The 20,810-nt window shown below is 41.1% G+C and overlaps 1 protein-coding gene across 8 annotated transcripts in view; it reads right to left on the reverse strand.

The window, feature by feature from the left end:
- Positions 1–20,810, reverse strand: part of SLTM (SAFB like transcription modulator) — a 61,777-nt gene that overhangs the window by 4,143 nt on the left and 36,824 nt on the right. For 7 of the 8 annotated variants that reach the window (XM_059372026.1, XM_059372025.1, XM_059372024.1 and 4 more), the window contains 4 exons: positions 19,165–19,479; positions 18,908–19,052; positions 16,280–16,440; positions 13,313–14,389 (listed from right to left, as the gene is read on the reverse strand). In XM_059372026.1, coding sequence (XP_059228009.1) covers positions 14,281–14,389; positions 16,280–16,440; positions 18,908–19,052; positions 19,165–19,479 — 730 coding nt within the window. In that variant the 3' untranslated portion in view covers positions 13,313–14,280. Of the gene's footprint in view, positions 1–13,312; positions 14,390–16,279; positions 16,441–18,907; positions 19,053–19,164; positions 19,480–20,810 lie in introns of those variants that run through there. The other variant, XM_059372021.1, reaches the window with a different exon arrangement.

The following is a 20,810-nucleotide window of genomic DNA, read 5'->3' on the forward strand; positions in this document are numbered from 1 at the left end:
AGAGCTGGGAGCCCGATGGGGGTCTCCATCCCAGGACCCTGGGATCATGACCTGAGCTGAAGGCAGGCACTTAACGACTGAGTCACCTAGACACAAGTGTCCTACTCTTGACTGCGGCTCAGGTCAAGATCTCAGGGTCCTGGGATAGAGCCCCCACAACAGGCTCCGTGCTCAGTGCAGAGTCTGCTTGTTCCTCTCCCTCTGCTTCCCCCCCTTACTCTTTAAATTAAAAAAAAAAAAAAATTGTTTTTAATAATAAAATACACCAAGTAGTACAACTTCAGGGACTCAATACTGGGACTCCGATTTCAGTTACACCTGAAGACAAATCTGAATATAGCACCCCGATAATCTGAAGAGAGCAACTAAATATAGAGAAAACATAGGTATGCCTCATTTTAACTACAACCTTGCCTTTCCCGTAGCCAGAGTACCCACTGCCCTAAAATATTCCACAGTATCTTTGACACTTACAAACTGGTTTGACAAAACAGGACCCCACAGATCCCGGGTTAAAGTCGTTAATAGGGCGACACCTGGGTGGCTGGGTCAGTTAGGCATCTGCCTTCAGCTCTGGTCATGATCCCAGGGATTGAGCCCTGCGTCAGACTCCCTGCCTGGTGGAGTCTGCTTCTCCTTCTTCCTCTGCCCCTTCCCCACACACTCCCCCTCTCTCCAAAAAAAAAAAAAAAAAAAAAAAGTTAATATGGCCCAAAGAGGGGTAAAATAGGTCCTTCAAGTATGGAAACTTCTATATGACCCAACTGATGAATGGGTGATTATTCCTACTGCTTCTCTACATAATAGCCCACTTCTGCCTGTTCTTAAATCTAGGAGAATGGATGATGCCTCCTGCGGGATCACTGCACTCTTAAATGCTGTGGGCCCACCCATGAAGGCCCCATCCTCAATACCCAGTATCACTGAAATTACTAATGTCATCCAATCAGAAACCAGCCAAGATGTTCAACTTAGGGCCTGTTCACACAGCCCCTCGGCCAGTTTGCCTTCAGCTTCAAAGGAACCCAATACACTGTGACTAGACCACCCATGGGATACCTCAGCAGCTTTGCCATCACACACAGTTTTCGCAGAAAACCTCCTAACTGCATTTACCTTTCTCCAGGGGCACAGGCATTATCTTAATTTGATGACATCCATCTCCAAGGAGATTCATTTGACACACTTATTAAAGACATACAAGTCAATGTTTTTATTCGTTTTTGGGTTCCAGAAGCAATGTAATTCTCATTTCAAGGATTGCTTAACCTCACTGATGCTCCTACTTACAAATCAGTCCATCTTAAATGGGGCTCCCCCCAACAAAAGGCCCTAGAATCTATCCAAATGAAAATCAACAGGCACTTCCCTTTAGTACCTTTGGAGACTCCACTGCAGGGGCTTTGACAACCTCCCCTCTTACCTCCCGGTCTCTGGACCACTTATGATGGCCTTAAGTTGCCCATAGGCTTCTGATGCCAGAAAGTACCCCTCTCAGTCTCATGCTATATGCCACCAGAGCAGAAATTGCTGGCCACATCCTGAGGATACCCTGGAAAGAGTGGCTCCCACAAGACCCCGAGCCTATGACCCTCTGTACCCAGATGCCCACCATGCCTTGGGTCACGGCAGCAGGCACCCCACAAGCTCAACACTGCTACTGAGGCCCCCTTGTAGGATAGAGATAAATGTGGCCCCTGTGGCTTATTCTGATTGCAAGATAAATGGTCTCCTTTGTTCTCAGCTCCTTACCAGACGTCATCCCTCCTCCGGACCTTGGACTACCTGGGGAGGCTGCTTGGAATTAACTGAGTGAACAGCGAACACACAGCATGGCCACCACCATAGAGGAGGGAGCCCAGTGCGGTGTTGCTGCTTTCATCTCTTAACCAAGATGCCCCTGATAAAGGGCAGGACAGAGGACACAAGAGTGGGCAAAAGTGGCCAAATTTCAGGCAATCATCTTAGCACCCACTGCACATTTTTACAAACTTTGGGGTCACTGCCTAAAAGTCCTCTCAAGGTAAAGAATTCCAAATCTCTGGCCTCACAGATACCCATGAAACAAATCAGAGTCACACATGCCTCTCTATACACTAAGGCCAAAGTACAAGGCCTCACCAGACACTCCTCATCCCCTTCAGAGTCCCAGACATTACTGAGTTACCAAGACACACATTTCACTTCTGAAACTAGACAGTGCCCTCTTAGAAAAGGCATTCAACTGAACTTTGATCTTCCCAACAGGTCCCCGATGGCCAGTTAAATGAGATATAATGGTCTCTTCAAATAGCTTCTTTTTAAACTCTAGTCTGCAAATGGACCCCCTATGTGGGTCTCAATCTTGCCCCAGGCCTTATTCTTTCTTCATGTAAGGCTCCTTGGATAATTCACACCTTACACTAACTAAACAACTTTCCGATACCCTTTCCTATCTTTAAAGAGGGCCTGTCTAGCCTCCAAAATTATCTGTCCGGGGCATTGCCACGGACAGTGTGGACTATCAAGAAGGGAGACAGAAAATCCTGCTTTGCAAGTGAAAATCACATTGAGAGATAATCATAATAAAAGCAACACCATGTCCCACACCAGTGAACCGAGAAGCCCCCTCTTGGTAATACTCCAGCATCGGGCAGCAGAAGCCTGTCAGGAGTGGCAGCACACCACTGGTTTGCAACCCGGAGGCCCAAAGCCTCCAAGTCAGTCACGGTTCCCGCCACACCGAGCAGATGCTGAGGCCCCCGTGACTGGAGTGTGGCTCACACCAGCTCTGCAGCCCAAAGGCCCTGCCAGCTTGCCTGCCCACCGTCAAACCAATGCACGGAACAAAACGCCCACGGCAGCTGGCTCAGCTGGAGGGCCCGCACACGGCTGAACGCTGCAGCTGCAACCACCTCAGCCGCAGAGATGCTATGCTGAGGGACGATGTGACACCATAGCACCGAGGTGCACGCACGTCAGGCCAAGAGGTGTCAGATCTATTCTCGGCAAAACCCCACTCATGGCCTGTGCGGGCAAAGCCTTGGGCTCTTGGGGAGATTCTGGATTCGGCCACGCTCCCTGAGGCGTTTGATGGTGCCAGCGGGTTTCAGGTACTCTGGCCCCACCACGGCAGTCCCGGGGGTGCCGCCATCGCTCTCTCTAGCTGGACACCCACAAAGCTCCGGCACTTAACAGATACTTGCAAGTCGAGCTTGCGGGCCCAACACTGCCTTCAAATTTGACAAGCAGTCTGGTCTTAGTATATTACAGGTTGTATGAAGGACAACCCTCTGATGCAAAAATTAAATTAAATTAAAAACAGGAAAAAAAAAAGACAAAATTCATTACAGTGTATTGTAATTAGCTTTGTGGATGTAAAATTAAGGCACTGATATTAAAACTGTTAGCGACTTTAAAGATTTACTTAAGAGAACGAGCGAGCACAGGCAAGCCCGAGGTCCGGCTTGATCCCATGACCTGAGATCGTGACCTGAGCTGAAATAGTGAAGGAGGCTCAATCCACTGTGCCAGCCAGGCGCCCCTAGAGTTAGTGATTTTTGAAGGATTAAATGGTCAATCAGATTCTCAGAATTTTAGTTTGCTTTCTTCCTCTTGGTTCAATTTTGTAATTTCTGTTCTCAGAAAATAAAACACTCAAAATAGCAAAAACAAACAAGAAAACCACGACCCATATCAATCTGAGTGGGTATCCACTTGGAAAGGATACACCAGTCCCACGTCCCAGTTATACTGCTCTGGCCCCGGAGTTCACCGTGCATTGGACACCGCCTTGGACACCATCACCGCTGTCCAAGATCTCACCATTGGAGAGGACTGCCCTCCAGGCCCTGAGACCTCTGGCGAAGCAATGCCCATGGGCCACCTCTGCTAAGCTACCAACAAATGAGATGTAGGTCACTTATTACTTTCCCTCCTTAACAGGAGGGATTCCATGATGCTTCTTGAGCTTGCTGTTCACTTAGCCCACGATCCTCATGTACACTCTGCTTCCGGCCCTAATACTCCCATGCCTAAGGGGAAATTTTGGAGAGTTTACTACCATCTAAAAATTAATGGAAATTAATGCTTTCCCCAGTGTACAACTGCCTATACGTCTACCCCTCAACTCCCTAGGGACAGGAGCTCCCGCTCCCCATTGCATTCTCCTACTCCTCCCAACTCTGGCTTGCCCCCTGACCCTCTCACCCTGTATCTCCATCGACTGCCACCACAAATACCCCTTCCCCTTGGTTACAACAAATACCACTAACATCGAAATACATCTTACTGAACTACCAGCTCATTCCCTTCAACAACGTAACTGCAGAACCTGCCACCTTGACCCAAGCAATAACACCAAGATAGTATCGTCATGAAGAAGATAACTGAGGCTTTTAACACACATGACAAGTCCACCAAGATATTGTTAGAGACCCCAGAAATTCAGACTGGTTTTCACGGCTAATGCCATATAAATGGGCAACTTGGTTTTGGGCTAATCTGCAAGGGTTCCTTGTTCTTCTTTTCTTCCTTTTTCACCTTATGTTTGCTAGGTTATTCAAGACAACTCATCTCAAATTCTCCTCTACTATTTAGAACAAATACCCAAAGTAACGGAGCTCAAAACTGAGGTCAAGACATTGAGACGTCAATTTTAATATATATTTTTAAATTTTATCTTTAAAAACTTCTTCAGAAGCACGCACCTAGGCGGGTCTGTTGGTTAAGTGTCTGCCTTTGGCACAGGTCATGATCCCAGGGTGCTGGGATCGAGTCCCGCATCGGGCTCTCTGCTCAGCAGGGGGCCTGCTTCTCCCTCTCCTCCCAGCCCGTATTCTATCACTGACTCTCTCTCTCTGTCAAATAAATAAAACCTTAAAAAAAAAAATACTTTTTTTCTTCAGCTTTTTGAGGTAGAATGAACACATAGGTATAAGTAACATACTGAATACCTATGTGGACAGCTTGTTCTGACATGTATACATTGTGAAATGATCACCACAATCAAGCAAATTAACATAAGCATCAACTCAACAGTTACCATTTCTCTATCTTTCTCCTTCCCCTCCCTTCCTCCCTCCTTTCTTCCTTTCTTTTGTAGGAACACTTAAGATCTACTAACAAAAGTCGAGTATACAATACAGTACTACCTAGAGTCACTATGTTGTACCCTTTGACTGACGCGTCCCTATCTCCCCCTTCCGCCCGTCCTACTGACCACCACTAGACTCTCTTCTTCTATTAAACTGACTATTTGATTCTACGTATCAGTGAGATCATGTAGTATTTGTCTGTGTCTGGCTTGCTTAGCATGAAGTCCCTTAGGTTCACCTATGTGATCCCAAATGGCAAGATTACCTTCTTTTATGAGGCTGAATAATATCCCATTGTGTAGTATGTATACACACACACATTTTCTTTATCCATCAATAGACATTTAGGTTGTTTCCAGGTCTTGACTACTATAAATAATGTTGTAGTGAACACAGACATGCAAATAGCTCCTTAAGATCTATACTTCATTTCCTTAGGAAATAGCTCTAAAAGTTAAAAATGCTCTTGACCCAATTTAAAGGGCCTAAGTAGCAAGTCAGTTTCCCTTCTTGAGTGGCTGAGTCCACACCCTAGCCAATTCCCTTACTGAGCTCTTCTACTCTGGGGCACTATGCACCCAACTCTAATTAACCTGGGGCCAGGTACCAGACAACTAAGGTCCCTATGCTGCCAAGTGAAATTATTTAAAATAGATGATCCTCAGGGGAGCCCATGAAACCTAGCTAACCTCATCCTACTTGCCATATCTAAGCTGCCCCTTACTTCTCTAATTTGCTGTTACCAATGTTCCTGGGTGCAACTTTTGTGCTGCACCGCATGGGAGCTTTTACTCGATCAAAACTTAAGTAACAGAGTTCTGCCTTTAATTTATCCAAGTGTTTTTATATTGTGCCGACCATCTTTAAAGAAGAATCTTTAAATCTATAAAACAATTAATTAGAAAAGAAGGGCCTATAAAAATGATCAAACTTTCTACCTTAAGGAGAGAAAAAGAGCAAATTAAACCCCAACAAGCAGAAGATAACAAAGAATAAGATCAGAAAAAATGAGTAGAAAATAGACAAAAGATTAAAAAAAAAATCAATGTAACCAAAAGCTGGTCCTTGGGGGATAAAAAAAACCCTCTGACAATTACTTTAGCCAGACTGACTGAGACAAAAAGAAAGAAGAAAAGAATTTCCAGTATCAGAAATGGAAGATGTGGTATCACTACAAATCTTACAGATTGGAAAAGGTAACATAGTGAATAATTTTCTGCCAATAAATGTGCTCACTTATGTAAAATGGATAAATTCCTTGAAAGACAAAAAGTATAAAAACTGGTTCAAAAAGAAACAGGAAATCTTAATAGTCTTATGTCTATTTAAGAAATTGAATTTATAGGGCGCCTGGGTGGCTCAGTGGGTTAAGCCGCTGCATTCGGCTCAGGTCATGATCTCAGGGTTCTGGGATCAAGTCCAGCATCGGGCTCTCTGCTCAGCAGGGAGCCTGCTTCCTCCTCTCTCTCTCTCTCTGCCTGCCTCTCTGCCTACTTGTGATTTCTCTCTGTCAAATAAATAAATAAAATCTCTAAAAAAAAAAGAAAAAAAAAGAAATTGAATTTATAAATTTAACATCTCCACAAAAGAAAATTCCATGCCCAGATAGTTACTCTATCAAGCATTTAAGGAAAAAATGCCATCTTGTAAAACTTTCTCAGAAAAAGACAAAGGAAAAAACATTTCTCTATCACATTATGCAGACGGCATTACCCTCATAAACATTACAAGAGAACTACAGACTATTTATTCTTCATGGAAATAATGCAAAACTCTTACCACCACCAAAACAAAAACAACACAACAAAGAAAAAATTCAAAACTCACTATAAGGCAACAAAAATAAAGGTAGTGTGATACCGACAAAGGAGAAATAGATCAATGAAAGAGAACTAAGAGTCAAGAAATAGAATCATTTGTCCACGATCAACCGGTTTTTTGACAAGGGTGTCACAACTCTTCGATTAATAGTCTTTTCAAAATAATATTTTCAAAAATAATAATAGTCTTTTCAAAAATGAAATTTGACTGTTACCTTGTTACATATACAAAAATTAACCCAAAATAAATAATACACCTAAATATAAGAGCTAAAACTGTGTAACTCTTAGGAGAAAACACAGTGGTAAGTTTTCATGACTTCTGCTCTGGCAAAAGATTCTTAGAAATGACACCAAGAACACAAACAGTAAGAAAAAAAAATAGACTGTACTAAGTCTAAATTAAAAACTTTTGTGCTTCAGGGGCACCTAGGTGGCTCAGTGGTTTAGGGCCTCTGCCTTCGGTTCAGGTCATGATCTCAGGGTCCTGGGATCAAGCCTGGCATTGGGCTCTCTGTTCAGCAGGGAGCCGCTTCCCCTTCTCTCTCTGCCTGCCTCTCTGCCTACCTGTGATCTCTGACTGTTGAATAAATATATATATTTTTTAAAATCTTAAAATAAAAAACAAGAACAACAAAAAAATCTTTTGTGCTTTAGAGGGTACCGTAAGTTCAATGACAATCCACAGAATGGGAGAAAATATTTGCAAGTCACATCTAACAGGGACTTCTACCTAGAATTCTTACAACTCATTAACAAAAAAGGCAAATAGCACAATTTTAAAAAATAGGTAAAAGGTCTAAACAGACATTTCTCCAATGAAGATGTACAAATGCCCTATAAGCCAAGGAAAAGATGGTCAGGGTCATTAGCCATCAGGGAAATGTAAATTAAAACCACGGTGAGATACCATTTCACAGCCACTAGACTGGTGAAAAAGGTAAGCAAGCTCTGGTAAGAAAGTGAAAATATCAGAGCCCACACATGCTGTTGATGGCAATATAAAATGAAAGGGCAAATGTGGAAAACAGTCCGGCAGATTTTCAAGCGATGAGAGTTAGCATATGATCCAGCAATTCCATTCCTAGGTATATACCCAAGAGAAATGAAAACATATGCCCACATAAAAACATGTACAAGAATGTTCATAACGGTATTATTTATAAAACCAAAAGGCAAACACAAACCAAATGTCCATCAACTGTAGAATGGATATATGTGGCATATCCACACAACAGAAACTCATTAAACCATAAAAAGAAATGAAGTCCTGATAACATGCTACCACATGGATGAACCTTGATAACATTATGCTAATTGGAAAAAAGCCAGTCACAAAAGATAACATATGATTTCACTTACATAAGATGCCCCACATTACCAAATCTATATATAGACAGAAAATAAATCAGTGGATACTTAGGACTGGGGAGGACCAGGGAAATGAGAGAGTGAGGAGGTGACAGAGTATAGCATTTCTGAGGCGATGAAAATGTTCTAAAATTCACTGTGGTGATCTATGAAAGTACTAAAATCACTGAGTTGCACACTTTAAGCAGGTGAATTGGATGGTATATGAATTACAGCTCAGTAAGAAGTTTTAAAAAAATCCTTAAAATTTTAATAAACCAGACCCAGCTATAATCAATATCTGGCAATTAGACAGATATAAATCCATCAATCAATCATACCTAAATATGGATTTTCTCTACTAAGCAAGGCTGATATATTTTAATATCAATGTAATTCACCATATTAACAAAATGAAGGGGGAAGCCCATATGATCATTGCAACAGACACAGCAAAAGCCTTTGACAGAATTCAGTATCCATTTATAACAAGAACTCCCAGTATATTGAGAATACATGGTAATGTCTTCAACCTCATAAAGAGTATAAATGAAAAGTTCATAGGTGACATCATATTTAATGGCAAGAAACTAAATGCCATCTTCCTAAAATTGGGAACCATACAATAATATCTGCCCTCAACAGATACCTCCTATTCAACATTCTATTGGAGATACTAGCCAGTGCAGTTAAGACAAGGAGAGAAAAAGGCATTGAAATTGCTAAGAAGAATCTAATGCTACCTTTGTTTCCGTGAGACACAATGGTAGACACGATGGTATATGTGGAAAACCCTGAGGCATCTACTACAAAGCTAGTAGAATTATTAAGTCAATTTAACAAGGTCAAAGGATACAAAGGTCAGGGCGCCTGAGTCGGTAGAGCATGAGACTCTTGATCTCAGGGTTGTTAGTTCAAGCCCCACGTTGGATGTAGATTACTTAAAATCTTTTTTAAAAAGATACAAGGATCAATACACAAAAATCAATTATGTTTCTATGTACTGGCAATGGACAGTATTAAATACTTTAAATACAATTTACAATAGCATCAAAAATGCTAACAAAGAATGTATTATGTCCTACACAATCAAAATTATAACACATGGCTAAAAGATACTAAAGAAGGCCTATTAAATAAAGAGATACAGTAATTATGATTAGAAGATTCAATATTGTTAACATGTCCGTTCTTTCCAAATTTAATCTATGTATTTAACTCATTTTCATTCAAAATCCCAGCACGTTTTGTAGAAATTATCATGCTGATTTTAAAAGGAGTGGGATTCGGGCGCCTGGGTGGCTCAGTGGGTTAAGCCTCTGCCTTTGCCTCAGGTCATGATCTCAGGGTTCTGGGATCAAGCCCCGTTTCAGGCTCTCTGCTCAGCCAGGAGCCGGCTCCCTGCCCCCTGCTGCTTGTCTCCCTGCCTACTTGTGATCTGTCTCTGTCAAATAAATAAAATCTTTTAAAAAATTAAAAGGAGTGGGATTAGCCAACATAATTTTGAATTACATAAATAACATTGAAAGAATATTACCTGATTTTAAGATTTAATATAAAATTACAGTAATCAAGACAGTGTGGTGCTTGTGACAAAAGTACAGACATAGAGAACAACAGAACAGAACAAAATCCCAAAGTGGATTCACACATATAGATTTTAAGATTTTTTTTTTTTTTAAAACAAAGATGTTAAGGGGGCACCTGGATGGCTCAGTTGGTTAAGCGCCTGACTCTAGACTTTAGCTCTGGTCTTGATATTAAGGTTGTGAGTTCAAACCCCACTTCATGCTCCAGACTGAGTGTGGAGCCTACTTTAAAAAAAAAAAAGAAAAGAAAAACAAAGGTGATTAAGGTCATTTCTAGGAAAAAGATAGCCTTTTCAACAAATTATACTGGAGAAACTAAATTTCCATATAGAAAAAAATATACCTTAACCCTTAAGTTTATGCCATATGTAAATGAACCCGAAATGGATTTTATCTAAATGTAAAAACTAAATCAAAAGCTAAAACTATAAAAGGCCAAGAAGAAACACAGGAGAAAAACCTGTGATCTTGGGGGTAGGCAAAGATTTCTACCTAGAGCAAAAATAGCCCTGACTTTTGGAAGAAAAAAAATTGATAAACTGAACTTTATCAAAACTAAAAACTGTTTTTCAGAAGATACCATTATAAAAATGAAAAAGCCGAGTGCCCGGGGGCTCAGTCAGTTAAGTGCTTTCAGGTCAGGTCCTGAGATCAAGCCTTGTATCTGGCTTGCTGCTCAGTGAGGAGCTTCCCCTTCTCCCTCTCCCTCTGCTGCTCCCCGTGCTTGTGCTCTCTGACCTCTCTCTCTTAAATAAATAAATAAAATCTTTAAAAAAAAAAAAAAAGAAAGCAAATATTTTTCAAAAGATACCGTTAAGAAAATGAAAAGGCAAGAGTGCCTGGGTGGCTCAGTCGGTTAAGTGCCCAAATCTCGATTTAGGTTCAGGTTATGATCTGAGGGTCATATAGGATAGAGCTCCTTATCAGGCTCTGTGCTCAGAAGAGTGCCTGCTTGAGAGTCTCTCCTCTTCCTCAGCCCTTCCCCCCACTAGCATGCTAATAAATAAATCTTAAAAAAAAAAAGAAAAAAGAAAGAAATGAAAAGGCAAAACCACAGACTGGAAGAAAATATTCCCTATATATATATGATATAGGACTGGTAATCATAATACATAAAGAGATCTTGCAACTCCATAAGACAAAAAGCACAATTAAAAAAATGGGTATTTGAAGACACAATTCACAAAGACCAATCAGTGGTCAATAAGCACATGAAAACACACTTGACATCAAAAGCCAGCAGGGAAATGTAAATACCACAAGATAGTTCTATACACCAATTAAAATGGCTGAAATTAAAAAGACTGACAATAATAAGTGTTGATGAGCCCGAGGAGCAATTTTACCCTTGAAGTTGCTGATGCAAAATGTGGTTTCCTATAACATTACACACACCCCTGCATACATGCCCTACACTGGATGAAATGATTTGATGTTCTTATTTATTTAAGTATCTGCCTATGTTTGAATCCTGGTTCTACCACTTGCTATCTTTATTACCTTGGGGAAACTTCTTTAGTTTCCATTCATATACAACAGAATAGTACTTAGAATAGTACCTACACCTAAAACGTAACATTGTTGTGGAAATTAATTGATGCATGTAAATTACCTAGTAACATGCCCAGCACATGTAAGTACTCAATATAACAGTAACTTCTGTGACGACTCTATGAATCACTCATTCATATTATACCTGACACCAGTAATCAGCTAAGTAACAACTTGGAGGAATTACACTATGTTTTTAAAAATTATTGACTAATCTCACTCCTTTGCACTTCCATGTAAGGTTTACAATCAGACTGGTAATTTCTACCAAAAAAGCATGCTGGGATTTTGAATGAAAATATGTTGAATATATAGATCAAATATGGGGAGAACACACATATAATTACCTTGTGTAAGAAAAATTTTTTCCCTTTGATTTCCTGTGATTGAATGATCAGAGATGCCTGTATTTTTTTTAGAGAGAGAACATGTACACAAGCAGCAGGAGGGCCAGAGGGAGGGGGAGAGAAACAGACTTCCCAATGAGCCTGGAGCCAATGTGGGGCTCAAACTCAAAAGCCTGAGATAGTGACCTGAGCCGAAATCAAGAGTCAGATGCTTAACCTACCAAGCCACCCAAGTGCCCCCAGAGCTGCCTGTATTTTGAATTTTTATTATAATGGAAGTTGGACAGTAGGAATCATAAAGGTATTAAATCTAGGGATAAAGAAATGGGGGTCCATAAGGATTTAATTATATGCTTCAGCTAGTAGGATCAGAACCAGACTCAAGACTTCTCTTGATCTAGTCTGTCAATCTTGGTACTATGCTGAAACCCTTTTAAACCCTTCTCATTGGGTACCCTCTAGCTAACAGAATGAAAACAAATGACAGTAATATATAATATTAATAATTTTCAGATTTCACAGCATAACCAGGACAGTTCTGAAAGCTCTGTACACAAGTTGGTGCACAAGTCCTCCTTTGCCCATTCCTGAGTGGTTCAAGTGTATTAAGTTATTAATCAGTTAATCAGAAAATTACATTAATCAGACCATCTCATTCCCACTGGCAAAAGACGGGGTTTCTAAAACCAAAATAACATCTGTTTGAGTAGTGAGGAGAAAAACTCTCCCACCCATAAAATTACTGGCTGTTTGTCAAAGAGCATCTGGTTTACTTACTCTGGACGCTATGTGATTCTCAATGCCACCTGCACATCGGAATCATCCGGGGGAATTTTTGTGGAAAATATGCCTGGGCCCCACCCCCAGGCATTTGGTTCTGAGAACCACTGCCCTAGCTCACCCCAGGAGACCTCCAATTTTGTCCTGCTGTACCAATGCATTTCTCTATTTAACCAGCAACCTTTACAAACTAAAATCGTCAGTTGTGGGGTTAAGAAGGGCCAAAAAGATTACGAAACCCAGACCAATACAGAAGCGCCAGTTCCCCAAAAGGCCAAAGAGCAGAGCATGGTGGCTGCGCATGCCACTCAGGGGTCTGAGTCATCTCATGAACCCGACTGTGGCCACCCGTGGACATTTACAGGAACTCCTACAAAGACTACTTCTCAAATCAAAAGGTGGCCTCAGGGTGATCCCTTATTCCCAATCTTTCGCTTTATATAAGCATCCAGACCGCTCAAATATCCAAGAATCTAGACCATTTGGGTTATTCATCACTGATTGATAGGAAGGAATAGGGAGGCCTTAAGAGGTAGCATTCAGAATTTACGTCAAAGGGCTTTCCTAGAAAAGATGCCTTTTTAAAAAAAAAAGCTGTAAGATTAGTGGTTAACTCGCCAACACGTCACCAGAGCGTACTACCCAGCTACTGAAGTGAAAATCAAAGTGAGATTTATTTCCAAAAACGAAGCCCGAAGGACTGCCTTCATAGCTCTAAACCTAGGCACTTCCTTTGGGTTTAACTGCAGAAAGGGCTGGAGGACTAACACCTAAAGAGCTGGAAACAAAGACACATACACTTCCAGGTGTGGATTTTTATTTTCACAAAAAGACAACAATGCCTTCCCACATACAAGTATTTACAAAACCCAACTGATTCATCAAGCTAGAACCTGGGTTTGTTTGTTTTTTTCCAGTTCTCAACATAGTTGGGAACATGGAAACATTAGTACCCACACAATTCCCAGAGATGGAATTTATCCACCAAACAGTGCAGATTACCTAAAAAAGTGCACTTACCTGCACAACTCAGTCTAAAAACCTCAAGTGATACAAACCTCATGGCCAAGGTTTCATGAATCTATTTGGTTTCATACCATGCAAACCCGAACAAGTGTGCTGCTACACTAACCTGAAAATCAGCTCTCATTTTACAGTTAAAAAGGTTCTCAACGCTTTAGCAACTATACAGAATATGAAGGTTTATTTCAAAAAAGAGTACATTTTTTTTTAAACCAGGATACACAGATGCACTTAATGTAACAGTACCTTCTGCAAAAATAGGTTACATAATACTCAGAAATGCAAGGAACAATCTTATTCTCTAAAAATTAGACAGCAGACTTTTTTAAGCTTAGACAGCCTTCAAAATGGAGGCTGAAAACGCTTGGTGACAAGAAGGAACTCTAGAGCCTGACACCACAGAGCTAATGCTGCAAATGAAACTACGACCACACACCTGCAAACTACTCTTTATATTCACACAGCGTTAAACAAAATGGTTTGGATTCCATCTTTTCAAATGTGTTTCGGTGCTGGAAGAAAAAAAGTTGAATGATACACAAAACTAGTAAAAGTTACAACGGAACTATTTAAACATCTTCTCCAAAATTGAGAAAAGCAATCATGTTAAATTTTAAAAAATGAGAAAAAAAGAAAAGTCTGACAGAACTCTCAAGCAAGTCAGAGGTCCTCTTCATAAGTAGTCAAGTAAAGTTTACAGGAGATTTCAATAAATTATCTTGAAACCATGGCAGAGAGCTAATTCTCAGAATCGTCGTGGAGGTCCACCCTTAAAAGGCTTAAATCCGGAGCCACTTCCTCTTGGCATGGAATTACCACTGATTTGTACAATTCTATTAATTGGGGATGCATTACTGAAAAAGGTTTAAAAGAAAAAATTGTCAAGAACAAAAGAATTACAGCTACTACTTATTAAGTGCTTATCATTTACCATGCACGGTTCTTTGTACTTTACCCATATTAAATAAGTTACACTTTTCAACAGTCCTGTGAGGTAAGGACCATTACTAACCCCACTTTCCTGGTAAAGCAACTGGCATCTGGTGGTTAGGCAACTTGCCCAAGATCACAGCTAATAAGTGGTGGAACAAGGATTTGAACTTGGGCACTCTCACTTCATAGTGAGCCAAATGATGAGATGCACCATGAATGGACTGGAGCCAGAGGCTCTGAGTGTGATCCCCAGATCAGGAGCATCGGCATCAGCTAGGAATTTGAACCTCTGAACTAGAGGACATCACCACAGAATTGTTTCTGGAGTTCTTTTGGAGGAGGATGGATTTTTTTAAAAAATATGTTTAACAGCAACATAGTAGGTAATAATGAGCAACACAGGAAAAAAGACCCATCAAAACACCCTACAACCAATTTGGGAGATAAACTCATGGTGAAGCAGCTTAAGGAGAGTAAAATCAGACGACATAAAGGTCTGAATCCCTGGCTGAGGAAGGCAGGTTAGATCTGTGACCAGAGAGGCAGCTCACTGGCTTTGGAGCAAATAATGGTACAACAACACAGTTCTAATAAATAGTTAAATTTTTTAAGAGTATGAGTAACAGAGAAGATAAAACACTAATTTGATAAGCTGAAATGAGGAAGATGGCATAGCTATTGCAACTATTTTTCTTAAATGGAACCACATTTAGAAATTTAGGCTAGGAGTGGAGGGAGATAAAAGATGAGGCCCAGTCTGGGTGAACAAAATGCACAGTGGCACTGGCAAATTAAAAGAAGCTGGCGGAAACACACGGAACATGAAGGACTGAATCAGGACAGGAATGACTTTGCCAGAATTTATGCAGCCGGCAAAGCATTTACATAAAGATCATAATATAGAGCTAAATATCAAGAGCAGTGTCTCAAGTTCAACTATCTGAAGGAGCCAGCAAAGGAAATCCAAAGGGGCAGAAAGAAAGTCGGATGCCTGAGAAAATGGAGAAGTGCCCCCCCCCGCCCGCCGAAAAAGAGAAGCCACAGTGAGCAACAGTGCTTAACCACCAAGGAGACTGACAGCTGAAAATAAAGGAATACAGATGTATCCAGAAAAAAGGCACCGGTAACCTTTGAAACCAAAGACAGAATGAGTGATGAGGCCACGCAGGCGCAGATACAATAAACACTCACTCAAGTCTGACAGCAGAACCGACCACAGCAAAGAAGTAAGTCGCATCAGCAAGCCCGCCCCCTCTTCCAAGACAGGGGAATGGGAAAGACAGAGGGCACAGAAGAGAGGGAGAGACCAAAGACTTGCTGGCTGAGGGGCCACGATGGATGTTGGTACACAGCGAAGATAAAGGTCGCCTCTGAGAATATGAACAGGCTTTGGGTTAGTGAAATATCCAACAGTTTCATTAGAGCTATTGGAGAAGGAAGGGAGCAGAATGTACTTTCAGTCTTCTCTTCCATTCGAAGACTTTAGTAGTGCCAAGTAGTGAACAAGATGATCGTTCCGACGTGAAGTTAGTGCTCTCCATCTAGATTCTGATGCACACACATCCCTGTATCTCAATCCCTATGGCAGAATGCCAATCGATGAACTTACAATGAAGAATATCAACTAACAAATTAACATCCGCTGCCCTGCATATAATCTCTGGGAGATCTGGGGTTAATATGGGGAAATGTGCTGGAAGAAGTAGGGCTGTTACTAGTTGCAATTCAATCTCTCAGAAACTATACTGCCCTTTAAAGAAGGATAAAGGTTTGGATGAATGGTTGCAGTGAAGTCTTAACTGAGTACTTACCTCGTGTGTTGGCTTATCATGCCTGCTCCTGTCCGGCCATCACCCATTCGCCTTGCATCGTGATAGCCAGGCCCTTGAGAAGGTGGACCATGCCACTCTTTCCTTGGTCCACTTGTGTCCCGCCCATGGCGTTCAACCACATGTCGTTCCTCAGGGTAGTGCTAAAGAATTACATATTAAAAGTAAAGTTGATGAGGGTTGTGAGGGGGAGGTGAGTAGGGACAAGGTGGTGGGGTTATGGACATTGGGGAGGGTATGTGCTATGGTGAGTGCTGTGAAGTGTATAAGCCTGACGATTTACAGACCTGTACCCCTGAGGCTAATTATACATTATATGTTAATTAAAAAAAAAAAAAAGTAGTCACAACACCTGCAGCCTCATGGCGATTCACTTATGCCGGTGTGCACTTAATGTCCGAAACAAACCAGTAAGGTGTTTGAGAAGAAAAGAAGGTTGAATAATACCACAGCACATGGAAAGCATTTCCACCTGTTTGGTACTGAGAAGCTGCTCAGGCTTCAGGGTAGGGTATGGGAGCAATGTAACTTCTATTTCCATACCTTTCAGCATGCACGTACTTTCTGACTTTTGAGTATTTCTAGATCTGTGTGTGTACGGTGCCTGGATCAACAGATACGTGAGAAGGTAAAACAGTAAGACAAATGAGGGTAAATGTAAGAACGACATGCAAACAGCACAAACATGGGAGTTGTCCTATTTCACACAGGACTCATTATTGTTATGACTCTTACAAGGTCTTACATACATGATTATGAAAGAGAGTAATGAACGTAAGGAAACAAAAGCCATAGAACGAAGGATCCAAGGACAGCAGACTAAGTGATGATACTTAGTCAACAGAAAAGCTGAAGGTACTCTACAGAGAGATGATACTGGCAAAACAAAAAACAGCATTTTCAAGGTAGGAGAAAGATCTCCACCTCAGGATACCTCTTCTAAATGGACATCAGAATGCAAAGGCCAATCTATGAGTTTTTACCCCAACTAAGGCAGAATGTTTGCACTACAAACCCTGTCTTAAAAGTTCTGCTCAGGATAAAGAGCTCAATGAACTAATTGACCTACTGATAATATTTACTAACTCTCGGGGCGCCTGGGTGGCTCAGTGGGTTGAGCCTCTGCCTTCAGCTCGGGTCATGGTCTCAGGGTCCTGGGATCGAGCCCCACATCAGGCTCTCTGCTCAGTGGGGACCCTGCTTCCCCCGCTGTTTGCCTCTCTGCCTACTTGTGATCTCTGTCTGTCAAATAAATAAATAAATAAAATCTTAAAAAAAAAAATCTACTAACTTTCTATTTATTAGAAACAGGTAAGCTGATAATGCCATCAGGCCCAAATCTGTTTCATGAATGCTTCAGATGAAATGGAAAATGTATAGTGGTATTAGCTAGTATGCCAAGGGATTAAAAAAATTCCTCCAGTAAAAAATATTGCTATAAAATCTAACAGGTATTCAAACACAAGACAAAGCATTAGAGTACCATCAGGTTGGAGGATGGACACACACACAAACCACAAACACACTTCAGAATTCTTTGTTGTATATAATTTAAGAAGATATTCCATTTATGCCACTGTCAACTAATATGCCAGTATTTCATCAACAGAATGCTTTCAGATTAGGTAAAAAAGGTTTGGCTCATCTGAGTTGCTAAGAGATGAAGATACTTTATTAACTTACAAAATATTCAAGTCAATAAAGTGTCGTAAGAATAAAAAGCAATTAAAAAATATGAACTATTCCACTCACCTACCTTTAGAATTAAAAGAACAAAAAAGAGACAAAAATTTTATCTCAGTTCTACATTCTAAGCTACTTAATTAACTAGGAGAGTATTTATTTATTTATTTTTAAAGATTTTATTTATTTGACAGAGAGAGATCACAAGCAGTCAGAGAGGCAGGCAGAGAGAGAAAGAGAGAAGGAAGCAGGCTCCCTGCTGAGCAGAAAGCCCAATGCGGGACTCGATCCCAGGACCCTGAGATCATGACTTGAGCCGAAGGCAGAGGCTTAACCCACTGAGCCACCCAGGTGCCCCACTAGGAGAGTATTTAAAAAGGGGGGGGGGGCACCTGGGTCACACATTTGCTTAGCGTCTGCCCTCGGCTCAGGTCATGATCCCGAGGTCCTGGGATCGAGCTGCATGTACATGAGGCTCCCTGCTTGGCAGGAACTGCTTCTCCCTCTCCCACTTCCCCTGCTTGTGTTTCTGCTCTCACTGTCTCTGTCAAATGAATAAATAAAATCTTAAAAAAAAAGTTAAAAGTGAGAGAAACACAGTTGAAGTCAAAGTTTTCCCTGCTAATCTAAAAGCCTCAATTTCTTAAAAGGAAATAAAACCTTCATCTCTAAGAAGGCTCATCTACAAAATTTAACAATGCTCAAATTTGAGCAGGAATTTTAAGAAAAATGGCATAAGAATTTTAGTGCTAGCATCCTACTTCTTTGGACTATTAATGTTCAATTATTGACAGTAAAAATATGAAAAATACTAAGAGCTTTTTTAAGAGCTCGCCTCCCAATCGTTCTAACTAATCTAAACCATCAAAATGGTAAATCCCGGGAATTTATTCCTGAAGAGGTGACAATACATCCTTAAGCATTTACCTGTGTTCCACTTCCTCGGTCCGTGATCACGCCCCTGTCTCCCTCTCTGTTTCCGTAGCCTGACGCATTACTGCGATTGCCAGGGGGCGCGCCCCTCACACTGTGTCCTGAAACTTCCCTCCCAGATCGTTCCGGCCTTTCAACTCTGTTAAATAAAACCCGAAGACATCTTCGATCAAAACTCTATTACACCTCTTTTTCCTTGAACACAAATATCTTCTATGCCACCGGCTGGGCCCTGGCAACTAAACAGATACCTTGTTTCCCGTTTGTCTGCGGACATGCCGCCGTCACTTTTCCAGGTGGCGGGTCTGGATGGATTCGGCCCTGCTTCTCGAGGATGTCTAGGGTGAGTGATATCAGGCCTGTCATGGATGATCACGGTTCTCCTCTCGTCTCGTTCTCCCCGGACTTCTCGCCTGTCCGTTTCCCTAAGTTCATTTCTTGGTGGTGGAGGCTCATTTCTTCTGGAATCACTGAAATTTTTGGGATACCTTTCAAAACCCGGATCTTCTCTTCGTGCAGTAGGACGTGTTTTTTTCCCTTCACTTTGACCAACAAAGCGTTCTCGCCTATTGATTATCCAAAACAAAGAACAAAGGTCTGAGATGTACTTACTTGGCCTTATTCATTTTTCTTTTTTTTTTTTAATAAATCACAATTTTTTTTAAGATTTTATTTATTTATTTGACAGAGATCACAAGTAAGCAGAGAGGCAGGCAAAGAGAGAGGAAGGGAAGTAGGTTCCCTGCTGAGCAGAGAGCCTGATGCAGGGCTTGATCCCAGGACCCTGGGATCATGACCTGAATCAAAGGCAGAGGCTTTAACCCACTGAGCAACACAGGTGCCCCACTTGGCCTTATTCGTAATTGTACTTAGATAACTTAGAAAAATCACAGCTTCTTTAAAAATTAACTTAAGGCAAAGCCATCAGAAAAGCCACAACTGTTGATTATAATAACTTATATTGATTGATTATAATAACTTATTGATTATAATAACTTATTGATTATAATCAACAATTTATAAATTGTTGATTATAATAACTTATATTCTAAATGCCTGGTATGGAGATTGTTGTTTAGCATCTGGGAGGAATTAACATCAAACACTCAAGTGACTACCAGCCTGAATGAAGGAGGTTCTAGTGTTCTCAACAGCTGAGACACACCCCATGCTAAAAGCTAACAGTATTCCCACCTAGTTTTAAACAATGTTAAGAGGATAAAGCGAATCAACTTTGTTATGGTGGTCTGTCAAACTAAAGTTTTTTTCAAGGTTTATTTATTTAAGCAACCTCTATAACCTGACATGGGGCTCAAACTCATGACCTCAAACTAATTTTGAATACTGAATCACATTTACATTAATAACAACAAAAACCAAATGTAGGATTTGTTCTGAACACTCGATCTGACCTGTAGTACTTAACATTTTTTTTTTAAGATTTTATTTATTTATTTGACAGAGAGGCAGGCAGAATTGGGGCGGTGGGGAAGCCGGCTCCCCGCCGAGCAGAGAGCCCGACTCAGGCCTCAGTCCCAGGACTCTGAGATCATAACCTGAGCCAAAAGCAGAGGCTTAACCCACTCAGCCACCCAGGTGCCCAGTACTTAAGATTTTAATAGAGAACCAAAGTTATCATTAGCAAGGCTCACACACCAAATACAACAAAATCTTTTTTCTTTTTCTTTTTTTTAAAGATCTTATTTGAGAGCGAGTGAGCAAGAGAGTGCATGAGCTGGGGAAGAGGCAGATAGGCAAGGGAGAAACAGACTCCCCACTGAGCAAGGAGGAGCCCGAAATGAGGCTCAATCTCAGGACCCTGGGATCAAGACCTGAGCCAAAAGCAGATGTTTAACCTACGGAGCCACCCAGGACCCCCCAAATATAGTAACTTTCA

Source organism: Mustela nigripes, chromosome 13 (genome assembly GCF_022355385.1).
Source record: "Mustela nigripes isolate SB6536 chromosome 13, MUSNIG.SB6536, whole genome shotgun sequence".
Classification (NCBI taxonomy): domain Eukaryota; kingdom Metazoa; phylum Chordata; class Mammalia; order Carnivora; family Mustelidae; genus Mustela; species Mustela nigripes.